This window comes from Aedes albopictus, chromosome 3 (genome assembly GCF_035046485.1).
Source record: "Aedes albopictus strain Foshan chromosome 3, AalbF5, whole genome shotgun sequence".
NCBI classification, from domain to species: domain Eukaryota; kingdom Metazoa; phylum Arthropoda; class Insecta; order Diptera; family Culicidae; genus Aedes; species Aedes albopictus.
The window spans coordinates 263,334,068-263,351,370 of record NC_085138.1 but is presented as its reverse complement, the minus strand read 5'-3'; the positions used below and the strand labels follow the sequence as shown (position 1 = coordinate 263,351,370).

Genomic DNA, 17,303 nt, shown 5'->3' with positions numbered 1-17,303 from the left:
TATTTGCCGGCACAACTTCTTGCACCCCACTGTTCGCTACATCACTAGATAGTCGCCTCACATCTCCGCTCTTGCCGAAAGCGCATCAGTCAGTCAGTCAGTGACAGGTGATGCAAAAAATCGTATTATTATTCTGCAGCAGAGGAAGAAAACAACAGTGGTGGAATTTTAATCGCAAATTTTAGCATTAAAATCGGCGTTTATTCCCATTTTAATTAAGTTTTCCTAGTGCATTATGGATTCCGTTACGATCCTGGACGGTTACTTACGTGAGTAGCGCCGATAGGCTTGGGTAAATTCGATAACAACGTCATCGATTTTTTCAATCGTTTGTTTTTTTCTTCCCTTTTCACAGGCAAAGCAGTTAATCCCAAAAATGCCGATCTCGACATCTCCGCCATCGATCAGTTTTGTCTTACGCTGAAAAAGGATCCTACGCTGATAACGGTGGCCCCTTCCCTGCTAGCCGGTCGCATTCAGTCGGGGAACAGCAAAGAAGCGCTGCTGGCGCTTGATGTAGGTTTCTCATTAGTGTTATGTTTATTTTGCGGTGATTAACATTCTATTTTTTTTCCGGAAATCAGGCACTAGAGGAATGTATGGAGACGTGCGGGAAAGAATTCCGGTCAGAGATCAACAAATTTCGTTTCCTGAACGAGCTGATTAAGCTGGTGTCGAAAAAGTTCGATGGTGATAAGACACCCAAGGAGGTTTCAGAAAAGGTAATTAATGTAGTAGATATATTATAGATATATTATAAGGGCCTTCATAAGACTTCTCAGGTATTTTCACGTGAGTCCCTTCGGAAAATTGCTCCACGATTTTCTTCAGAAAAGTATTTTTGAACAGTCTTCGGAGGAATTCTTGTAAGAATCTTTGGAGGACTTTTCGGGAAGAATTCCCGGGGAATTTTATGAAGAAATTCTCCAAAAAAAAAAACGGTAGCAATAACCAATGGCACCACAAGAGGAATTCCTAAAGGTATCCTCCGGTGGATTTTCTGTGGAACAATTCTTCAACATTTTTTCAGGGATTTCCCAAAACATTTTTGGAAGAATCTCAAGAGTTTTCAGAGATTTTGTGTAGGAATTCCAGGCGGATTTTCTCATGAATTTCTCGTATTTATTCCCGAAGGAAACCCAGGAGGAAGTTATTGGAAGGCTTCCTGGAGTCCTAAATGAAATTTTGGAAGAATCGCTGTAGACATTTCTGGAAGAATTCTTATAGGATTACCCGTAAGATTTTCTAGAGAAATTTCTGCTACAAATTCGTCAACAAATTCCTGAATAAATCAGGTTTGGTTAAACATTCTCGCGCATTCGGCGTATAGGTATTTATTTTAAAATCGCGCTGATTTGCCACGGATTTTTTTTTTTCATCCTTGGAACAGCCTTTATTTTCTCAGGAAACCGAGAAAAACTCAGGATTTATCAATTTCGCTTCACTAATGTAGATAACAGATCATGAAGCATTCATTGTTCTATTCCAGATCCTGAACGTTCTCTTAACCTGGACGAATAAATACGAAAACTGTGGGAAAATACAGGAAGCCTACAATTTGCTTAAGACACAGGGAATCGAACATCATCCTCAGCAGAACATTGTGGTAAAGAGCACTCAAAAGAATGAAGCACGAAGCAGCTTGGACGAAAAGGAGTTTGCCAAACTCCGGCAGCTAATCAATAGCAGTAAGCAGGAAGATCGGGACAAAGCCAATCTACTCATTCAGAACTTCTACCGTGACGACGAACGACGCACCCAGATGAAAAATCGGCGATTCGCAGAACTGCAGAAGGTGGCCGAGAACACCAAACTTTTGGACGAGATGCTTTCGCAGTACCGGCCGGGGGAAAGCTCGGAGGACGAGCTGGCAATTATTCGGGAAATTTTCGAATCATGCGAAGGGATGCATCCGACCATTATTCGTCTAGCAGAGGAAACGCAGCACAGTGAAGGAATGTTGGGTGAGTGATGACACGGATTCGATTCTCTAAAATTTTCGCTCCAAGCTGTAAAACAATCATTTGAAATTGCATTTTGTTCACGTGTCCTGAAATTTGTTGTACAAATTTTCCTATCGAATCACTGCGTTGATTACCAGAGTATAGAGTAGTGTATCTCATTTTGTGGTTTTCACTCTCCGCAGAGGCATAGTTTCAAAAACATACATTCAAAAACATCTCCATCTGACACATACCATTTGGTCTCGTGACTAATGCTTGATATCTGAAACTTTGTCTCTAGTATATGGGCATCATGAAGGGTGTTCGTTTGTCTATGTTAGATAATCCACGGTCCGTACAACTTAAGTAATCCATCGAACTGAACCCTGTCAAATTGATATCTGAGCTACCTTTGCGTAGTTGTCAAGCACATATGTTCGAGGCATGACACGCACCAATACCAATGTTGATAACTTGTTGGCTACAAAATAACTTTATTCTAGCGCGGAATGTAAGGCACCATGTTGGTCGGTCTTGATCGAGACTTTTTACTTGACTATCCTGGAACACTATCTCAGCACTAATACCATTGGGCTTGTCTCTGTCTACCCACAATGATGTTCTTCGTTTTGGTAGATTTAATCGTCAACCCCATCCTTGCAGTCTCCCTTTTCAGAGGAGCATAAGCTTGCTCCACTGTCCTACGATCGATGTCGATAAGATTAACATCGTCCGCAAAACCGAGGAGCAAGTGCGACCGTGTAACGATAGTGCCATTCCTCTGCATGCCAGAATCGCTCCTTCGAGCGCAATGTTAAACAGTTCATTTGAAAGAGCAGCTGATTGCTTCAGTCCATCCAGTGTCACAAACGAGGTAGACACTATGCACACTGGCGATCCGCATTCTTGATTCTGATCCAGCTAGCGTTGCGTTTTTCAGCCTAACTAGTTTCGCCGAAAAATCATGTTCTGATCATGTTTATCTATCAAAGCTTATTTCTTTTCACTGAATTGTTCGCTGCTATAAAATCAGTAACAGATGATGAGTCTACAAGTTACATATACTCGCGAAATTTATCGTGGATCATTCCCAGATTAAACATTTGAACTGTCGTTGATCGGCATTCTCGAACCAGCATGGTATTAACCTGTAATTAGCACACTCTATAGCTGATGCCCTTTCTTGTAGACTGGGCATATGCTGGTGGGTAGATCTTCACCCTCCCGTATATTTATAGGTAGCTATCTTGTGCATTAATTGATTTAGCTACACGCTGCCGCGTATAAGATTTCCGACCGAATAATGTTTTTCCAAGCGCTCTACTGCCGTTCTACGCATAATTGTCCCATGTTATATGGGAATCCCATATAACATGGGACAATTATGCGTAGAACGGCAGTCTAGTTGTTTTTCAAATTCTTCAGTGCCTGCTTAACCTCATCCATTGCTTGACCGTCATTAACTATGTCAACAATCCTGTCCCAGGGCGCTCCTTCATTGTTACCATTCAAGATATCTTCGATGTGCTCCTTCCACCTGGCCGCTACCTACCATTGTTTTGTCTGTCAGCCACTTTTCGTCCCGATCATTGCACATGGCGGGCACTGGTGGAAAACCTTCGCATATCGTTCCTATTCATGCTTTCCCACATTCTCTTCAAGCTGCCATTTCTTGCTGCGGTCCATTTCTATGCTCTTGCTAGGCCATCCATTCTTAACCCACTGATTGGGTCACTTATCGTCTTCCATCGAATAACCCACTTCATCTGCTTCCCAACTACACAGGGTTAGAATCAACAACATCATTTTTTTTTCAGAGACGAACCAGCCAAGGCCTGAAAGTCTCTTTAATAAAGACAAATCAATCAAATCAATCATTTTTTCAAACTTTTTAAGCCTCGAGTTTGCCATTGGTAGCTGTTTATCTCGGAGAAACACAAAGTCAACTGCACTATAGATAGCACAGTAAGGTCGTAATACTCTGGAAAATGTCCTGGTACTTCTTGTGCTATTAGGCGGCTGGTCAATACATATTAGCAGTGTGTGTTTAGTACAGTACTACCAGCAGTGTGTATGTAGTACAGTACTACCTGAAAAAAAAACCTGGAAAACCGGGAATCCACAGGGACCTGGAATACTTGGGGAAATTTTGCACCGATAAAAAAATAAGCATCAAGTCGTATAAATGAAAAAAAAGTGATCTTTGCTACTTGTTGACCAGCTCAGAAGTATAATCAAGTTTTCTTACTTACCTTACCAATCAGGCTAAGGCCGGGGTGGCCTCTGCTGTACATAGTAGCCTCCTCCATTCCACTCGGTCCATGGCAGTTTGTCTCCAGTTCCGCACTCTGCGTAGGGTCCGCAGATCGTCCTCCACTTGGTCGATCCACCTAGCTCGCTGCGCTGCACGTCTTCTTGTACCGGTCAGATGACTCTCGAGAACCATTTTAGTCGGGTTGCTATCCGACATCCTGATGACGTGACCCGCCCACCGTAGTCTCCCGATTTTCGCGGCATGGACGATGGTTGGTTCTCTCAGCAGCTGATGCAGCTCGTGGTTCATTCGCCTTCTCCAAGTCCCGTCTTCCATCTGCACTCCGCTCCGCCGTAGATGGCACGCAACACCTTCCGTTCGAAAACTCCAAGGGCGCGTTGGTCCTCTGCACGTAGGATACATGTTTCGTGCCCATAGAGGACGACCGGTCTAATCAGCGTTTTGTAGATAGTTAACTTCGTGTTACGGCGAACTTTATTGGATCGTAGAGTTTTGCGGAGTCCAAAGTAAGCACGATTTCCTGCCACAATGCGCCTCTGAATTTCTCTGCTGGTGTCGTTGTCGGCGGTCACCAGTGAGCCCAAGTACACGAATTCTTCAACCGCCTCGAATTCATCACCGTCGATATAAATTCGGGGTGGCGGGCGCGGTGATTCCTCCCTGGAGCCCTTTGCCATCATGCACTTTGTCTTCGACACATTAATGACTAATCCGATTCGCCTGGCTTCACTCTTTAGTCGGATGTACGTTTCCGCCATCGTTTCAAATTTACGAGCAATAATATCAATATCATCAGCGAAACCAAGCAGCTGAACGGACTTCGTGAAAATCGTTCCACTTTTGGTAATCCCCGCTCTGCTTATTACACCCTCTAACGCAATGTTGAACAGCAAGCACGAAAGACCATCACCTTGTCGTAACCCTCTGCGAGATTCGAAGGGACTCGAGAGTGTCCCTGAAACTCGAACTACGCACATCACTCGATTCATCGTCGCCTTGATCAATCGTATCAGTTTATCCGGGAATCCGTATACGTGCATAATCTGCCATAGCTGTTCTCGATCGATTGTATCATACGCCGATTTGAAATCGATGAACAAGTGATGTGTGGACACGTTGTATTCGCGGCATTTCTGCAACACCTGGCGGATGGCGAACATCTGATCCGTTGTAGGGCTTTCACCCATGAATCCAGCTTGGTATTGCCCCATGAACTCTCTTGCAATCGGTGATAGACGGCGGCATAAAATTTGGGAGAGTACCTTGTAGGCAGCGCTCAGTAGTGTGATCGCGCGTTAGTTCCCGCAATCCAACTTGTCGCCCTTTTTGTAGATGGGACACACTATACCTTCCATCCATTCCTCCGGTAATACTTCCTCAATTTTCTACAGTGTAGATAAGAATCCCTGGGCTTGGATTATATCTTCCAGGAAGCTTTGATTTCAGGCATGTGGTCGATGGCCTTTGCAGCAATGATTGGAATAGCTGAATGTATAACACAAGTTTACAAAATAAAACGAAAGTCGTGAACTTCTGTCAACGACCAAAATTTTTGAAGCACAATTTAGTGCTGATTTCGAAACCGACATTCAAAAAATTTAAAGTAGAACAGTTTTTGAGTTTTACCTCAATATCAAATTTTGTAACTTTTCAAAATATGTAATTTACTAAAATTCAAATATATTGCGTTTTGTGCAACCAATTTTAAATCTTTTTCCATAAATTAAAAGCTGAATACAATACCATTCGATCATCTGAAAACAGGTTTTGCGTCAGATTGATGAAATTCAAGATATTGGCGAGTTTTGGGGACGATCTTCTTAAATTTTAGCAAAATTCCCAAAATTTTTTGAAGAAATGTATTTTTTTCAATAAGAAAAAGCCAACTTAAAAATTCTTTCTCGACGTTTATTTGACATATCATATGTAGGCAAGTTACAGTAAAAATTTCAGCTCAATCGGAGCATTGATTACGAAGAATGAGATGTTTGAAGTGAGCGACTTTGCTTAAAAATAGAACAAAAATCGATTTCAAATCATCAACGTTGTATGGAAAGTCGAAAAATTTTCCGCTCTACTGTATTTTTTTTCCTACGCGTTTTCGAACTCAGGGCATGATTCTACACCAAAAATGATCATCAGCTTACCGAGTTCAAAAATGCTGTAAACTAGTGTAATCAATGGCAAACAATTCTGTAAGAATCAGATCTTCAAGTCATCTGATATAGTTATACTGATCATGACGCTGCATAGCATATCGAACATTTGTCGAAGTCATTTATGTGCCGGGAAAATATAATTCCAAGTTGGAGAGAATATTACAAACTGAGGGAGGGTAATAGGCCCAGTCAGACCCCTGAATGGGCAATGTGGGTTAGTTTATGGGTAAGCTTGCTATTTGATGAAAACATTTGCAAAATGATGCGATTCGGTTTCGACAACGAATACGTTTTCACCCTTCCTTGCTTTATCAAACCAACCTCCCGTACGAATAGCACACGAATAGACTCGATGCTGATCAGCATTGCTGGCTGCTCCGTTTCACCGTTGAGTTGTTGCGTTCCAGCCAAGCCTGTCTTTTCATCGCTTTCGATGCTTTTCGATCAACTTATCGCGATGCATCGTAGACTGGAAACGTTATTGGTGTTGTGTCGGTACATGCGAACGCTGCTACTGTGTGCGTGTCGAGCGTTCGTGCCGTAGCTTCTAAAACCAACCCATTCGGTGTTGTTCGGCTGTTCGGGTGAGCATGTGGCGGCACTGACAGATGTGTGCAAAATCGTCTGTGAGTTACATTATGTTCGTTTTGCCACTTCATTGCCTCTGCTCATCGCTGAGCAGTGTACAGTTCAATCGCAAGCGATAAAAATACATTTCTCGCGCTTAGTATCATACGGGCGTATCTACAATGATCGATTTCTCTTCATCGATTTTCTCTTTGATTAATAACTTGGCTGGCAAATCATTTTTTAGTGTTTTTGTTGATTTAGATGCTAGTCCTAGTCGTCCTCCACCGAAACATAGCGAGAGATCATTCGAATATTGGTTGTATTTTTCGTGATAGTCCGAAGAGAAAATCGACGAAGAGAAATCGATCATTGTAGATACGCCTGTATGATACTGAACGCGAGATTTGATAAGTTGATTGAGCATTCGTGAGGTGATTTGCATCATTGTTTATGGGAATGCCATTGAAGGTTTGTAATATTCTCCGAGGCTTTCGAAATCCAACAGGGCGCGTCCCGGGGTTGCGGATAGGGGGAAAAGGGAGATTTTTCACATTTGTACTGTAATCAGCCAATGTGGTGTTATCTCCTATGGTGTTGTAGTGCGAATGAATGATCTCATTCTATGGGAATTCGAACCTTGTAATGTATTGTTTATCAACTTCAATTTTCTAAGCTTGATAAGGTTTTGAAGACAAACATGAGATGAGAGAATTGCCTAATAGGAAAGTCACATCAGCAAAGCTTTTACATATGCAAATGCTATCCATGGGGTCATGTCTAGCATTTAGTATGTATGGCAATGACTGATTCTTACCTAGCAGGGGTACTACAAGACCACGCGGACAATTCGATTAAAAGGCTTAATTGGGAATAATATATTTTCCAGAACTGAAGGGACATTCTTTCCGGGGTGACTGGCGAGTCGGAGAGGGTACAAGTTTCCGTTTGTTATAATTGACAAAATAAACAATCGGGCGCTTTTTCTTTCTATGACTTGCTTGGTATTTTGTGAATTATTGTTTTTTTGGTTTTGGAAGGAATGCGATTCACTATTGAGCCTTAAAATTATTTTGCATCTGAATAGCATTGATATTGTCAAGTCTGTACCAACACCCTAATCCCACACCAAAATACCCTTTTCCTATCCCATGGCGTTTATGTGGTCAGCAAAGACTATTCAGCCATTACCCCTCCTTATCATCGGCTTTGGACTGACTTGCGCTCTCATTGCCCCACCAAATGCTGCAAAATGAAAATGAAAATGAAAATTTTCTACAGTGTAGATAAGAATAAATAAGTTTTTGAGAGAAGTGTTAGTGTGAATCTAGAAATTGCACTACAACGTTTTTTTTTCCAGAATTTCCGTCAGGGTTTTTTCTGGAACTTTTTGAGAAATACCTGCCTCCCAGGATTTCTTATAGAACTCCTTTTCTTCACGTCGTTTTTCTTGGTATTCCTTTCTGAAGTCCTCTCAGAGATTCTTCCGGATTCCTTTTTCCAAGAAGTCTTACCGGGATTCTTCCAGAATTCCTGATTGTCGACTGATTTCTTCGGGATTTCTTCTTTCCAGAACTATCCAGAGGTTCTCCCGATGTTGCTCCCACACTGCCGTGCGTATTCTATGCGAATCCTTTATAACATGGGACAACTATGCTATACATGTAAGCACAGTTCCTCGTGGGATTTTCACGGAAGTCCTCCTGTGGGGCTCTTCATAAACCAAGCAGATCAAATTTTTTCCATCTCGGACATCCCCCCTTCCCCCTCGTAGACTTTTGTCCATATAAAAATTTTAAAATTTGTATGGAGTGTAGACTTTGATCAGACATCCCCCCCCCCTAAAGTCCACGCGGTTTGTGAACGGCCACTGCGTCTTATCCAAAGATATTTTCTGAGATTTCTGCCATGCTTTGTCCAGAGATCTCCACAAGAGAGCAGGAATTTAACCTAGATAAGTTTTAGTATAAATTTATGATATTCTCACTGAATAGAGGTGCTTCTTACCTCTTCTTACTGTCTCTTATTTTGGCTAACTACGAACGGCGAACAACTTATAGCGCAATGCGGTCGGGAACTGTGTTACGGACTGTGGATATTATACACCTGTGGAGCTCAACTTTGCAATAACGAGATATGCACAAAATCACTAATCCGTAATGTCACTAGCCTGCACCACCGTAGTTTCTGAATACAAATTGAACTTCACACTCTTACTTGCGTCTTACTGGTCGGACGTTTCACCAAAAGTGCGATCTAGTTAACCGGAAACAGTTTGTTCTTTTTCATCCATGTCACGATGACGGCTTTCACTCGCATTGACAGCTGCATAAACAGCTTCTCGCTCCCTTCAGGTTCAGATCAAGGTTCAGATACAGCTGATGACAGTGTGGCCAGCCACGATTTCTGCGGCGTCAACAGGAGTTACAGCTATGATATTTCCAAAGGTTCACACGGAGTTTTTTTTTAAGTTTTTCCTGAGATTTCACTTAGAGTTCTCCTGGGATTTTTATTTGCCTAATCAACAGGCTGGCGAAGATTTTTTTCCTTCTGGGATTTCTTCTGGAGCTTGCTGATATTTCTCTAGAGTTCTTAAGTTTTTTGTTCAGTGATTTTTCCAGGCTATTCTGAATAGCCTGAATACCGGATTTGTTGCAGCTAACCACCTGAGGCCTTTTGCGGACATTCTCGGGATTATTCCCAGAGTTTTCCCAGAATCCCTACCCGCAAATGTCTCAAAGTTCTTGATGCTAGTTCAGGGATTCCTTTAATGGTTGCTCTTGGAGTCCTTGTAGGGATTTTACAATGAGTTTTTTTTAAATGTCCCCAAAGATAATTTACGAAATTCTTTCTAATAAAAACCCGAACAATTGTCGGAAGGAATGCAGGTGTAATCTTGCGGCAAACTCCGCAGAGACTTTTTCAAAAAACCTCGTGTAGAACTTCGGAAGAAATCCTGACAAAAACTGAGATATCTCGAAAAATAGTTGTGGGATAAATCCCGGGAGGAAATATAAAGGAAATTCAATGAAGAACTGTGAAAACTTGTGAGGGAAATCCCCGGAGGAGCTACGGGTGAACCCCGTATAGATATCGAAGAGAAATATGGGAAATCCATCTGGAAAAAATCTCTGGTAGAACTTCTGCAAAAATCCCGAGAGAAACTGTTGAAAAGCTATCCCGACAAACCACTAGGAGAAATTTCTGATGGAACTTTGCATCAGAGGAATCCAACGAGAAAATGGAGCATATCGTGAAAAACCTCTGGAAGAAATGCTAGGATCAACTCTCAGAAATCCCGAAAGAATACTGGAACCATTCTCGGAAGAAACTATTTATGGGAACCAATACGTAATAAACCTCTGGACGGAAACTTCGATAAATTCATCGAAGAACTCATGGGAAGAATTGTGGTAGCAATCTGAAGAAGAATTCTATACAGAAAAGTTTTTTTAAAATATTTTTCTAGGGCATTTCTGTAGATTTCTATTGGCAAAAATATAAAATTTATTAAATATGGGTCATATTTTGAATAAAAACATTCAAAATTCTCTGCTGGAAAAGCCTGGAAAACTCAGGGAATTTTATTATGTCTTATGAGTAGACACTAGACACCCTGATTAGGCTTCCCTAATCATTTATTGCTAGGCAGGGGCAGCGTATTGCCGCATCATACCAAAAATTATGGGTCACCGGTTTAGTGGATTCTTATTGCCATGTTGTGCTTAGCCTCAACCAGTCCAACCTCATGACTATCTTGGCTGATTGAGAAAAAAAGATGCTATTAAATATTAACTTTATTCTAACAAAAAGCTTTATACAGCCCGCAAAAGTAGCTCTACATCTCTACATCTGGTATTCAACTATTTGATTTTGTAAATAATATTACCATCTTAGCCCCTCAGTAGTATCAGTGTACAAGTCGAATTGGCAATGGCATCCATCACTCGCGTTATCTCTGGAACCTTTTAGATAAAAATCCACTAATTTTCTCTCGATTACTGTTCACACATGCCCACCCAGATCTATCCCATCAGAACGGAGTACAGAATCTAGCAAAATTTTGGAGTCTAGCCAGTGAATTTGGTTAGTAGTGTCTATTTAATGTTTCCTTTTTTCGCTTTCTATGTAGAATCATTCATTCATTCTCGTTTGTGATATTTGTTTTAAATTGGCATGCCGATATGTTTGTTGATTTGATAGTTTGGAGTGAATTACTTACTTGCTTTTAGGACACTTGTCGTTAATATTTCAGTTACATTACTGTTACTTTGGCATGTAGAAGCTTACAGTATGCTTCCTAATCTTTGCAGAAAAAATATTCGAGGTGAATGATAATCTAACGCAGGTGCTGGACAAATATCGGCTGCTAATTTTGAAGACACCATCTTCTGAACACAAACCGGTCAATTCCGCCATTAGTTCGTCCGCATCCCAGTCGAAAAGTTCAGATTCGGTTTCATACTCACCCAATATCACCGTGCCGGATCCACTTGATAGTCTATTTGACATTTCAACCATTCCCTCGAGTAGCGAACCAGCACGCAATGCGTTGGACGATCTCAGTGAAATATTCTCCGCTTCTATTAGCACCGATGATGGTGTGGCGGGTTCCAAGGAGAATGCTTCTACCTCATCGGCGGCATCTATAGTGAACACCGACACAATACTGACCCCAGTGGTGATGAGCAATGGAACTAACGCACCACAGTTGGATTTTCTGACGGCAGCTGCTACGACGAACGGATTGAATAAGTACAGTGGCATTTCGAATTTGGCGCAAGGTAGTTCAAATGGTCATGCGAGTGCTAACATGAAGTAAGTAACTGAATGCTGAAGTGCTAATATACCTCAGAGTCCAGCTTGTTCTTTTGCTTATCAGTTAATCCTATTACCTACTTTCATTAATCTTTTCGATGCTTCTAGATATGCACCGTCAAATGTAGAAACAAACAAAAAGCCTTCCAGTACTAGTACCAATAGCACCAAACTTGAACCTTCAAGTGGTGGTAAAACGATACCTGATCTAGACTTTTTAGTCAGTGGAATGAAGACCACACTTCTATCGCAATCTAGTGTGAAATCATCCTCGGAAGAAACTCCGCAGTCTAATGAGTTGGCCTCGAGTGATGACGACGATAAAGTATTGAATCCAGTCACTCCAACTGTAGACGTTCCTGTCCCATTTCCACCGACACCTGTGGAACTTCCGCCAACAGAGGTCCCCAAAGCGAAACCGGAATTCAAATCCCTAGCCGAGATAGTCGTGGACCTGGACAATATTCAACCTAGTCGGGAGCCGTCCCGAACGGTACTTAACGAAAAGGATGGCCTTCAGATAACGCTCAACTTCGCCAGCGACCACCCGAGACCGGATGTCACCGTGATCGTAATTTCCACAATCAATCAAGGCCGCGAAGAAATACCCAGCTTTCACTTCGACGCCAGTGTTCGAAAGCCGTGTAAATTGCGGCTACTGCCTGCTTCCAGTACAAGCCTCCCGGGTACGAAACCGTTCCGACCGCCGGCGGATGGTATTACACAGGTCCTTCTGTTGGCAAATCCCGCCGGGGAACCAGTCGACTTGACCTGTATTCTCACGTACTGCGTTGGGGACGATCCGGATCCGATCAAAGACTCGATAGTGATGAAAGAGGTTCCCTTCGTTAGGGAATAGTGACCGATCTGTGCTATGCATGTCCGATTTGATTTGATCGTTATGTAAGCGATAGAAAGGTAGTCTGTGATTACGGGGCATTATGTTTCATTATTTTCCTTAAGCTTTCGAAAAGGCAACTATATATTAGAAGCGCAATCATCCTTTGGGGCCCTGTTTCAGTTGATTGCAAGACCCGGTAACCTTGGTGAGGTCCATCGTAGGGCACACATTCTGACAAGGAGAGAAACAATTCAATTTTCTATACCCAAAAGGTAGAAATATCACACTATTGCATTGCTTTAAGTCGAGCTGTTTGTAGCAAGTCGATTATTTTAACTAGTATTGTAAAAATAAAATCATTATCCTATCTTAACATTTGACCGAAGAAATATCAAGTGTATTAAATATTGAAATTCATGCTCTATTACTTTGAAAGAACATCCTCAAAATGCCCTTTAGCCGTGAGAAATGTTATTGGTGAAGTAAACTGACTTTTTAGATAACAATTTGAAAAGGATACGATCTTACATCACCTTCTATCCTTACCCAGACATTCATGTCGAATGAATCTTCATAGTAAAATGTATTATTGTAATTCATGCAATGGCAGGAAAAGAAAGCCTTTTAAAGAATAACTGTGGAAGTGCTCAAAGAACACTAAGTTGAAGAGAGACAGGCCAAGTTGTAGTGGGAACGTAGAGCTGCAAAGAAGAAGAAGAAAAAGGATCATCGCAGTACAGGGTGCATTGATGGAAAAGTTGCAGAAGCCCAAGCAGCCCTCAACCTCCGATTTGGTAAAATACAACTAAAGAAAATTACAGAACAGCCGATTGCTGCCGGGTCGCTACAGGAAAGAGAAACGTCCTAAACTGTAATTCCAAACGATACCCTGTTGATCCGCAACATCCAAAGTCGGACAGTCATCGTCCGAAAAAAAAATGGACATAAGTTCTGCAAGTGAACCTCAGCTATGAGTGTGTCAAGTCGGAGGTTCACTAAAGAGAACTCAATTGTGGCCCTCATTGAAGCGCCATGAGTCAATAAATCCAAAATACAAGGCATTGTACAGCACTCGTGTAAGTTGGGATATGATGACAGCCAACTATTTCTCAGAGCGGCTGTTTTATATATTACATATAACACCTTTTTATTTTTTTAAATTTTTCTAGAATTTATGAAAAAGGACATCGTAGCGATCAGGATGTCGGTACCTTCCGCTAGAGGGAGCGTACCTCTCCAGAGATAGCTTTGCTTATAGCTGGCAGACACATACACAACATCTCCTGTGTCATTGGGAATCGAATGGCACACCAGAGGTGAGTATTACAATTTCTTCCAAGAAGTGAATGAGAAAAGTCCATTCGTCTGGTTCATTTCTGATAAAATATCGAAAAAAGCATGTCTTTGAGAAAAAAAATACATCGTCTTCGAATGGAAATGGAGTCTAGCGATAGAAAAACACGTTTAAAGATTCTAATACACCTGATTGGGAATCTTACTCAGCTAATTCTAAGAGTACATCATAGCAAATCCCATCCAGTCTATAACTCAAGTAAAAGATGTGTCCATATTTCTTATAAACAAAATCCTTAACGTCTACAAAGAGAGCTGTCCAACAAAGTCAACTAGTTCGAACAGAGATATTCCCTGGGTGGAATAAATCTTTTGAGAAGCTTAGGAAAACTGCGTGCAGGGAATTGAACCTCGTCAAACAGAAAAGCCCTGACGAACTATAACCAGGAAATAAGGTCAGCCAAACGGAAATCATGGAAACTAATGTGCGAAAGCTTTTAGTGAATACACCTGTAGTCACCAGATTCCAAAAAAAATCTTCCTGAAGACCATTTCAATGGTGTGGGTAGTCTCAGAAAGATAAATAGTTGAAGATGCACTTCCCGGATTCAATCTCTGAGTCGACTATCGACGACCAAGACACAAGAATTGCTGTCTCATATTCACAAGGGATCCAATCATGAGTTTCAGGATCGAAAAAAGACGCAGGATAGAAATTTACTTCGTCATATGCGTTAATTCCTGTTATATCAGATGGAAAATAGCCTACATTTAGAAATATTCCAACTTACCTTTGCCAATGACTCATTAAATGGAAGCAAAAGGACCAAATGGATGTAGACTATAAATAACCGGCCTCGTTTCATAATACACTAAAGAATCCCTTCTTAGCATATCCCTAATAATTTCCTTGTGAACTATGGAGCTAATTTCATGCAAAACTCAACATATGTGGGGAACTAGGGTAAAATGAGCATAACCACATTCACGCTGACACTGCAATTACTTCTATCAATTCCTTGTGCCATAATCCACTAATGAAACCCTTTATAGCATACCACCCTTCAGTTTATTTTGAGTTATTGGGGTAAAATGAGCATAATTACATTCGGCGATCACTGCAATCACTTCCAATCGATTCTCTACATCTTAAACCTCCAGATAAGTCCTTAAAGGCAAACCACATTCATGTTTCATAAGTGTTTTAGAGCTAGTCTCATATAAAAGTCAATAAAAATTGGGGATTTAGGGCAACATGAGCAGGATAATGATCCGTGCTGTCTGTTTGACCACTTTAATTCGATTCTCCAGACAATTTTACGCCTAAAACCGTTTTGTTCATTAAAACAAACTGAATGCGTTAGTGAGATACAGAATCTAGTGTCGGCTTGCACTGTTTTTTTCGACCGTGCAACGTTTTGCTGGAATTCAGAAAGTCCCTTCAGCTCGGAAAAATTCAAAATTCCTGGCAAGAATTCTTGAAAGAATCCTTAAAATAATCCCTAGACAATCTCGGGATGAATCTCTAAACGAATGCCGAGAAGAAATAACAAAAGAAGTCCTGGGAGGTATTGCTGAAAGAATTCCGGAAGGAATCCACGAAGGGTTCCCGGGAAAAATCTCTCAAATAATCCCGGCAGAATTCTCTTAATATTATTTTTTTTAAATCAGAGAGTAATCCTCGTAAAAATCTTGAACAGAATCCTTTTGAATATCCTGGAGGAATCCCTGAAAACATCCAGGAGATATCAATGATAGAATGTACAAGGAAAAATAATGTAGGAATCCCGGGATCGATGAAGAAATCTCTGGAGGAATTACAGGAGAAACCTCGGAAGCAATTCTGAGAAGAATAGCTGAAATGTTGGAAGGAGTCTATGAAAAAATCACGGCAAGAATCTCCCACATATGAGATGCTCTGCTGGACTACGGCAGGCATTTATCGATTCCTGACAAACCGATCACTACGTTACGCCATCTAGAGTCCAACTATATACGACGAGCTGCAGTCAATATATTTAGTTTGTTATTATTATGTTTTGAATTATTGTAAGGTAAAATTAGAAACAATAAGTTAAAACACTTCCTTCAAAGAGAAATTTTCTCATTGGAAGTGTGCCATGAATTGTAAATAATGTATGAAAAGAAGAGGAGGTTACACGCCTTTGGGAGAAAAGTTTCCGATGGATGAATTTCTCTCCCAGGGGCTCCCTGCTCCACTATAAATCAAGATTAAATTAAAAAAAAACAGACTTTCTCAAACTTACTTATCGACGCTTGTATTTTTTTATGGGGCTGGTGGGTCGCGACCCATAGATAGAGAAAGGTGGCATAGTTTGAGAAAGGTATCAATAATCCTGGAGGACTTTTTGACAGAAACCTGTTGTAACCCCGAGAAGGTTAAATGAATGAATCCGGATAGAATCTTAAAAAAAGTTAAAAAAAAACTATGGAAGAATCTCGGCAGAAATCGCTGATAGAATCTCTACAATAATGCTTAACGAAAACTCCAGAGAAATTCTTAAAAAAACATACCGGGAGAAATTCCCAAAGAAATCATATGAGAAATCAACGAAGATATTCCAGAAGAAATTATTAAAGGAATCGTGAATAATTCATTACCTAAAATAATGACAGTATTCCCTAGAGAAATCCTTAGAGAAATTTGTGGGAAATCAATGATGGAAAGTCGGAAGGAGTTCCGCGATAAATCTTTAAAAGAATCTATGGAAGAACCCTTGAAATAATTTCTATTTAAATCTTTAGAGAAATTAAAAAACGGTAAAAATAAATAACGAAATCCCAGGAGGTAGCAATGAAGGATTCTTGGGGAGAATTTCTAAAGGAAGCCTGGAAATAAATCCTTGAATGAATCTCGGGAGAAATCCTTAATGGAAGGCCGATAAATATCCCTAAATGAATCCCAGCATAAATCAATGAAAGAATCACAGGAAAATCACGAAATCCAGGACAAAAAAAAAATCCAGGAGAAATCTTTGATAAAGTTGTGTAGGAATCACTGAAAGAATCGCAGAATTTCCCTAAAAGATGTTGGAATTCTCGGCTATGCAGTCTCCAAACTCCTTGGAACGACAACGGGTTTAATTCGTCCCTACGTTTCGGTAATGTTTATTGCCATCTTCAGGGGAAAAATCATTTGGTTCGTTCTGTGTATCTGTGCATCCAAACAGTCGAACACTCAAACCTCCAGTTTCCCTAAAAGAATTCCAGAAGTAACACCTGCGGCAATTCCGGAATAAATCCCTGAAAGAAGGTGGAGCTCCTAAGGAAATTCTTAAAAAAAAAAACACTTGAACGGAACTCACAAGGTGTCTACTACCTGGAAAATCCAAGAAACCTGTAATTATCAGGGAACTTTATTTCATCTAAACTCCTGAAATTCTCAG

The 17,303-nt window shown here is 40.9% G+C and overlaps 1 protein-coding gene across 2 annotated transcripts; it reads left to right on the top strand.

Annotated features, from left to right (window-relative positions):
- Window positions 1–84: 84 nt before the first annotated feature.
- LOC109422441 (ADP-ribosylation factor-binding protein GGA2) lies at window positions 85–13,016 on the top strand. Of its 2 annotated transcripts, XM_062860553.1 has the most exons (7): window positions 85–269; window positions 356–516; window positions 585–722; window positions 1,490–1,964; window positions 10,968–11,030; window positions 11,258–11,762; window positions 11,871–13,016. In XM_062860553.1, the coding sequence occupies exons 1-7, from the start codon at window positions 236–238 to the stop codon at window positions 12,619–12,621; spliced, it is 2,127 nt and encodes a 708-aa protein (XP_062716537.1). In that variant the 5' UTR covers window positions 85–235; the 3' UTR covers window positions 12,622–13,016. The 2 variants fall into 2 exon arrangements, with proteins under 2 accessions (XP_062716537.1, XP_062716538.1); XM_062860554.1 differs by lacking the exon at window positions 10,968–11,030 and having other exon boundaries at window positions 87–269.
- The last annotated feature ends 4,287 nt before the right edge of the window (window positions 13,017–17,303 follow it).

Bases quoted from the DNA above. Each gene is read 5' to 3' on its own strand.
- LOC109422441 (XM_062860553.1), top strand. From the start codon at position 236: ATGGATTCCGTTACGATCCTGGACGGTTACTTAC. The intron at 723-1,489 runs GTAATTAATGTA...GTTCTATTCCAG, and splicing joins CCAAGGAGGTTTCAGAAAAG to ATCCTGAACGTTCTCTTAAC. The intron at 11,763-11,870 runs GTAAGTAACTGA...CGATGCTTCTAG, and splicing joins CATGCGAGTGCTAACATGAA to ATATGCACCGTCAAATGTAG.